We start from the raw sequence: 8,150 nt of genomic DNA on the forward strand, positions 1-8,150 counted from the left end.
CTACTCTTTAAAAGTATGGGTTTGTGTGAACCCGCGCCATCGGTAGTGTTTATGTAAATTATCATAATCAATTAATTTTAATGTTTTGTCATGTACACACTAAAAATTTGCAGACAGAGAGCAAATTAGGTGTGTGAGAGATACTTAAAATTTCAAAACGATACCTTTAATGGTTCCAGAGTTACAATGATTTTAGTGTGTCTCTGGGTACAGGTGAACCCAGGAAGCACGGCAAAGGTTAAATAAGTGAGGTACATGTTTAGGCTAGGGGGGGGGGGGGGGGGGTTGCGCAACCCCCATAACCCCCCCGGTAGTCCGGCCCTGTCCAGCTACATGCCACTAACACAGCGGCTGAGAAGAATGTTCGGAAGTCAAAAGAAGAAGCATATATATTCACTGTAGCACAGGCGCATGAACTCTGTCAGAAAAAAAACACACTTCTGCTTTTAGCCTCGGGAAATTTAGGGTCAAGCATCATTTGGTAATGTGGAGATGATAAGCTACATGCCACTAACACGGAGGATGAGAAGAATCTTCTCAAATCAAAAGAAGGGGCACAGCCTCGCTTTGGAAAGGGGCGGAAGAATACGCTCTCTGGAAAAGTTTTAAGCGCATTGCCATTATCCAATCAACTGTTTCACATCAGTCATGTGACACCAGTACTTACTGACAATTATTATTATTAACAAAAAGGGTGTTCAAAAATGAAAAAAAAACCCGTCTCCAAACACTTACGTTTGCAGCACCGGTCAAAGCCCTGCTGGCCACAAGGAAATACCGGTGTTGGCGGGTCAAGAAGGGGGTCAGGAGGCTGAGCAGTCCTCCAACGGTCAAAGACATCATCAGAAGCCGACACGACCCCATCGCGTGGTCAAGATAGCCGGCCAGAGGAATGACCAGAAGAAACCCGTAGTACGGAGCTGAGAGCACTTGGCCTTCGAACATGGAAGACCAGTTGAATTCTGTGGAATTCTGCATGATTAAAACAAATATGAATATGGTAAGTTTATTGTCTAGTATTGGATAAAAAGAGCTTTATACAGAAGCTCTTAAAAGGTTAACAGAAATTTGAATACAAACACGGAATTCTGTACGAAAAAAAGAAAAGAGACACATTTACAGAAACTTTAGTAAATCACAGAAGAGAACAACGAAATCTGCACAAACAATTTGATAGAAACAAACAAATGACAAGATGGATGCCGATGGAATAGCTATAAGAAACCCGTGAAATGGAACTGCAAACACCTAGACAACACGGAGGAACTCTGTTGATTTCTGCAGAAAAATATTAAAATGAACAAACGAATGTAAAGCTAAAGATGAAACGGCCATTAAAACATTGTTAACACTTTGAAGTCAAACAGGGAGGGCCGGAAGAACTCTTGAATTCTGCAGAAGAGAATTCTGCAGAAAAATAGTACAATGAACAAACGATTTAAAAGATAGAACGGCCATTAAAACATTGTTTACACTTAGAAGTCATACAGGTTGGTCCGGTGGAGCTCTTGAATTCCGCAGAAAAGATGTTTAGAAATCAAGGCTTGAAATGTCAGACGGAAAGACTATTAGAAAAGTGTAGTATCGGAGTGTAAACACCTTGCTTTTGAACATATACACGCCGTATAAATAGTTACATCGTGTTTTGGGAGCACAACACAAAAGTTACGGGTCGCACTAGCTCGTGGGCAACAACGTGAGGTGGGTGGCTGTATACTTGTTGCTCACAGAGACGCCAAACGTCTTGCTCTTAACTTTTGGTAGATGAAAAATATTCAGTGTGTATTTTTCTTTGAATCCACGATATAACATTTGCTTAAATGTGATTTTAACCGTTGCTTCAGCTTCATCAACTCTCTTAGGTACTTACTTTGTGTGGAATATCTCGTCGCGATATAACTTTCGTGGTTGAAAACGACGTTAAACACCAAATAAAGAAAGAAAGAAAGAAAGTGTGGAATATTGGGACGTTTGACCTTTGCACGCGGCCCACGTATGCAGTTTGCACATACTGTAATGTTATTAGTAAGCTACAATACATCAAGGATCATGTGGTTCGGTCGTTTTCTTGTGTCTTACACAGTTCAGGTTTTATGACGTTTTGTAGTATGATACCCAGTCCCACACATGAGTAGGTTACAGAGCGCACAACAACTGCAGGAAAGGCTTGTTACGACACGCACTTCACTCATGTTACAGAACGCACTCCCACAGAAAACCATTTTGTCAAAATAAGATCAGAACTAACCTCTCTCTCTCTCTCTCTCTCTCTCTCTCTCTCTCTCTCTCTCTCTCTCTCTCTCTCTCTCTCTCTCTCTCTCTCTCTCTCTCTCTCTCTCTCTCTCTCTCTCTCTCTCTCTCTCTCTCTCTCTCTCTCTCTCTCTCTCTCTCTCTCTCTCTCTCTCTCTCTCTCTCTCTCTCTCTCTCTCTCTCTCTCTCTCTCTCTCTCTCTCTCTCTCTCTCTCTCTCTCTCTCTCTCTCTCTCTCTCTCTCTCTCTCTCTCTCTCTCTCTCCTCTCTCGCACACACAGATACACACACACATACATACACACACATACACACACACTCACACACACACACACACACACACACACACACAAACAGACACACGCACGCACACACACACACAGGCGTGCGCGCAAACCACGTCACTCACACACACACACACACACACACACACACACGCGCGCGCGCACGCACGCACCCCCCCCCCCCCCACACACACACACACTCACTCACTCACGCACACACATAATCCATGCACACAAAGCACATACTCGCACGTAAATAGTCAGACAGACATCAACACACATTCTACACACGCACACACACACACACACACACACACACACACACGCGCGCGCACACGCACGCACGCACGCACACATGTACCTAAAGTGTGGATGGTTACCTAAGAGGCGGCACTGGGTGTAGTGCCTTTCTAGTGCACTTGCACTACAACAGCACTGGGTGCAGTACTCGCTCCGGCATCGAAGAATTTTGCACTAAAAAATGCACAAAATTTGACCTATTTCGTCGCCTATAGAGGACGGAAAGAATGTCATTTTGAACATTGTTATGACATTCTTTCCGTCAAAAAAGTCAATTTAACGGTGTTAAATGAAGCGACCATCCACACAATTAGGTTGCCATCCAGAGTTTAGGTTGCCATCCACGTGTGGATGGTTGCCTTATGGTGATTTAGGCAACCAAACCTGTGGAAACATGGGTACACACACACACACACACGCACACACACACACACACACACACACACACACACACTAACTTGTACACATAAACGTGCAAACTACACACGCCACGCGCGCGAGGAAAAAGCCCCAGAGAGGGGATGACGTCACGAACCTTTGATGTCAAACAAATCTTGACGTGGTCTAATTGCGCGAATATTATGCCCTAGTCTCTAGAAATTCCACCCCAACATATCTGCCCTGGGTGGCGACGGATCAATAATCGAAGAATTGGTCGTCACCTTCCGTATTTTACTTAGTATGTTCCCAATTTTGGGGTAAGTTCCATCCCCAACTGTAGCCTGAGTGTGTGCACAAAGAATCCTTCTTTATCATGATTTATCGGCATGAATAGCGTTCGTGGGATACCTCCAGCTTCGCTGGGATCAAAGTCTATACCATACAGGGGTCACATGAGAGCCGCTCAAATAAAGGTAACCACCCGAAACGACCTGACTTCAGATACCAAGTCGCCCAAACCCAACTGTCAATCGAAATTGGTGCATGCATGGGGTGGGCGCTTACAAGGTAGTTAACGGGATGAAGGAAACAATGAATCAAGAAACCCAGGTGCACGTCTGCGGCTCCTAGGCATGTGCATTGTGCATGCACACTATCTTGTGCCTGCATCTTGCCATCTCTAAGAAATGGCGACCACAGCCAGACAGACAGACACACTTACGTCCATTCTTATATATATATTAGATACTGTCGGGCCAAATACATGCGATGACGGCCCCTGATGCTTGACTACGACACAGGAATACATACCAAATGTCCTGTGTTGGCCAAAGCATGAGTTTTGTTAGTTTTTTGTTAGACATAATGCTCATGGAAGCTAACAAGCACTCATCTAGGTATGCATACATAGTGTGATACAGTATTTAGTCTTAATGCGTAAGTTTACAGTAATTAAATTGTACAAAACTACACACAAAACAATAATAGTTGGTAGTTAAGTTTGAACCTATAGTTGTGCGATCCGTATTATTTGAAAACCAAAACTAAGTGCTATCTGTAACATGCAAGTTGTGCGTGTCGTAACATTGTGTTTTCCAACTATTTAACTTTGAATTGATCTGTATGCGTCATTTTTAAACACAGCGCAACCAAAATCACAAGATGCACTAAGCATAAGCTAGTCCATGTCTCTATTACAAGAAGTGTGTGTTTGGATGAATGTAATATTAATAAAAACAGCTATGAATGCCAGGTTTTGGTTTCTGAAAGCAAAATATTTCAAGAAGTCTTTGAATACGGGCACTGTGAGTTATACAGTGATCACTTTAATTAAACAAAAAGACGAATATATGAGGTACATGTTAGACACTAACTTTAGTAACATCATGCATTTTGAGAAGCTGTTTAAGTGATATTTCTAGACCAACTACCCTTCTTCGTGTAGTGCGACCCGTAACTTTTGTGTTGACTGTTGTGCTCCCAAAACACGATGTAACTATTTATACGGCGTGATATAGGATTAGTGACATTTTGTTGATTTTTTTAGAGAAAAAAGAAGATAGAATTAAAGGAATTAAATAATTATAAGGCTAGGGACAATGATAACGTATCATATTGTACTGTGATGTCACCCTCGTGGATATTGGGCTTGCTTTCTCTTTAGCTCTGGGAAAAGCCAGCTGATATACTTTTTTTATGTTTTATTTTTTTTCTTCTTACCGGTACGGTTGGCCTAGTGGTAAGGCGTCCGCCCCGTGATCGGGAGGTCGTGGGTTTGAACCCCGGCCGGGTCATACCTAAGACTTTAAAATTGGCAATCTAGTGGCTGCTCCGCCTGGCGTCTGGCATTATGGGGTTAGTGCTAGGACTGGTTGGTCCGGTGTCAGAATAATGTGACTGGGTGAGACATGAAGCCTGTGCTGCGACTTCTGTCTTGTGTGTTGCGCACGTTATATGTCAAAGCAGCACCGCCCTGATATGGCTCTTCGTGGTCGGCTGGGCGTTAAGCAAACAAACAAACAAACAAACAAACACACTTTTTGTGTGTGTGTGTGTGTGCATGAGTCTGTTCATGTTTCCCAGCCCCTAAGACTTTTACTGAGAACTTGGGTGGGGGTTGGGGGGGGGGGTGGGTGTGTGTGTGGGGGGGAGGGGGGGTGTTGGTAAGGATACGGAGGGGAATCTGCCCATAATTGACCCTCCCAAATAGTTGTCTCGCCTTACCCGAGATTCCAACCCACATCTATAGCGACAAAGTTGTAGACAGCAGCTGGAGTCGCAAGAACACCGTGATATTGGGAATGTGAACATGTAGAACTATGCATAGAAGTAAGAAACTAACAAATGATAGAATGGGATGAACGACCCTTATAAAGGGCAGTAACTACTTTGCCTTTAAACTTGAGTTACATCCACGCTTCTAAGATAAGTTCATTATTTGTATCAGTGTGTGTCTGTTTAAAAGACCAATGGGTCGACGTACATGTACTAGTAAATATAAAGTTGTGTTTTATGAACAATAAACGTTCCATTTACTAACATGTCTTGTGTTTTGACTATGCAGAGAAGATAGAAATACATAAATGGAAGAATGGGTTGAACGACCCTTAGAAAACTGTTATAAAGGGCAGTAACTACTTTGCCATTAACTTGAAGGTTCGGGGGACCTTTTTTGAATTCTACAGAAAAGGATAGATTTGAACGAATAAACTGAAGCATGACTCGGCCATTCGAAAACCATTATACGGGTCTGTAAACACGTTGCCATTTAAACATTGAGTCCAAGTGTATCGTTCCAGATTTGTAAGATTTTAAGTCTTCGCTAAGTCAACTTCAGACTCAATTAAGGATAGTCTTAAGGCTAAATAAAACAAGATTATTACAAATAAGAAGTTATTTTCAAGAAAACAAGAACATTAGCTGTGACTGACAATAGCAAATTCATATTCAAGTGTGTCATTAACATAAAAATGAACTTTCTGTATATATCTGAGTCTAACTATGTCCTAAAAGTCCTGAAGTAGTGAAACTTAAGTTAGTAGATACTTCCTACGCCCATGGCTTCAGGGTAAACATGTTACAATTATAAGCGGTTGACGTGAACAATGCCGGCACAAAAATACATTATAGAATGTTCTGATGCCCTGAAGTTAATCACCAACCCGTTTAGCAGAGGCACATATTTCCGTATGAGCGCATTTTGCATGCCCTCATAAGTCCATACAAATGAGATATTTCTTGTTCTTCTTCTTGTTCTTCTTGTTCTTGTTGTTCTTGTTCTTCTTCTTGTTGTTCTTGTTCTTGTTCTTGTTCTTCTTGTTCTTCTTCTTCTTCTTCTTCTTCTTCTTCTTTCGTGGGCTGAAACTCCCACGTTCACTCATGTTTTTACACGAGTAGGTTTTTACGTGTACGACCGCTTTTACCCCGCCGTTCGGGCAGCCATACGCCGCTTTTGGGGGAGAAATGAAATATTTGAATACCCTGCTGTGAGCTCACCAATGACAATTTTGTCAATGACACTTTCTAGTTATGGTTAAATACTTAAAGTAAGCCAAATGAAATTGTTGAAGCTAAATTATAGTTCCCTTTGTATCACAACGCTTTTGACCAACGTTCAGTAATTGTTTGGACCGACGTTGAGTTATTTCATGAGTGGACCTTAGAGACACACTCAGTATGTCACCCCCGCCACCCACCACCTCCCACCCCTCCATTATATAAATCTGAAAAAAGGTAAGGCTGGCCAAGTTTCATACAAACAATAATCTTTCTTGTTTCGGGATGCTTGCCTTCTAACCAGGTCAATATTTGTAATACTGGGATGATGACACTTTAAGATCAGCTGGGCCTAACAAACAACAAACAACAAACAACAAACAACAAACAACAAACAACAAACAACAAACAACAAACAACAAACAACAACACGGAGTAACCAAACAACAATCTTACCAAATTCGTGAATTCCTCTGTCGTCACGTTCATGGCGTATTTGCAGTTTGTGGCGTTCGACGGTGATAACGTCACATTCTCGAATTCGTCCGTGATTTCGTCAGCAGTGTGCGTCATGCACACGAGCGCTATTCCAATGTTCTGGCGCATGGCCGCGTGGCATAGACGCATCATGAGCAGGGCGAAGGCGAGAACCCACCTTTTAGGGCAGCAGCACTGGTTTGTTTTTGTGACGTCATCAGTGTGCTCGTCCGATGACGTCATGGTAGCTTTGGCCTTCTCATCGCTCACTGCCTTGGTGTGCGGGCACTTGATTTCCTCACTGAATGTTTTGTAAGCAGAATGCCTTCGAGTCATTGTTTGGTTCAAGGAATACAGTTTCTTGATATAAACGCTACCCATCAGGTCAGAAAACATCACAAACGGTTAAAATCCTAAATTCATACAATACCCCGGAGAATATCACAAAAGTGAAACACGAACACACAACATGTCGAACATTTCCCACAAGTGTATGATTCTTGCTGGTTTTTTCCCACAGATCCGATGAAACACAATCGGAATAAACACGGCACACAACATGTCGAACATTTCCCACAAGTGTATGATTCTTGCTGGGTTTTTTCCCACAGATCCGATGAAACCCAATCGGAATAAACACGGAAATCAGAAACGCAGTCACTATTTCGCAGAAAAGTAAGGGTGGATTAATTACAACGGTTTATTTTCGTGTGTTTGGTGGTGGTTTGTTTTTTTAATTGTGATAAAAACCTAATGTTGTTATACAGCTTGCCTATACGACTAAAGCATACACGTGGTCTCTGAGATCATCAGTCTATTGTCGTCACAAACATGAGCACTTCAAAGATCTATATGTCCCTCAATGTCTACACTTTTGTCCTGTTGTACTGTCTATTTTGATTTTGTGAAATGTTTGATAAAAGTTTATACTCACTGTCCTTTGCACCTACGACATCCAACTTTC

At 42.2% G+C, this 8,150-nt stretch overlaps 1 protein-coding gene across 1 annotated transcript; it reads right to left on the reverse strand.

Annotated features, from left to right (window-relative positions):
* Positions 1–339: 339 nt before the first annotated feature.
* LOC138955545 (sialin-like) lies at positions 340–7,522 on the reverse strand. The gene is made up of 3 exons (XM_070327132.1): positions 7,166–7,522; positions 736–972; positions 340–351 (listed from the first exon to the last, which is right to left on the reverse strand). The coding sequence occupies exons 1-3, from the start codon at positions 7,520–7,522 to the stop codon at positions 340–342; spliced, it is 606 nt and encodes a 201-aa protein (XP_070183233.1).
* Positions 7,523–8,150: the final 628 nt, after the last annotated feature.

The sequence above is a fragment of the Littorina saxatilis genome, unplaced genomic scaffold, assembly GCF_037325665.1.
Source record: "Littorina saxatilis isolate snail1 unplaced genomic scaffold, US_GU_Lsax_2.0 scaffold_649, whole genome shotgun sequence".
Lineage (NCBI taxonomy): Eukaryota > Metazoa > Mollusca > Gastropoda > Littorinimorpha > Littorinidae > Littorina > Littorina saxatilis.

Excerpts from the sequence above, each read along its gene's own strand:
- LOC138955545 (XM_070327132.1), bottom strand. The coding sequence starts at position 7,522 with ATGACTCGAAGGCATTCTGCTTACAAAACATTCAGTGAGGAAATCAAG. Across the intron at positions 973-7,165 it reads CAGAGGAATTCACGAATTTG|AATTCCACAGAATTCAACTG; the intron begins GTAAGATTGTTG and ends TTAATCATGCAG.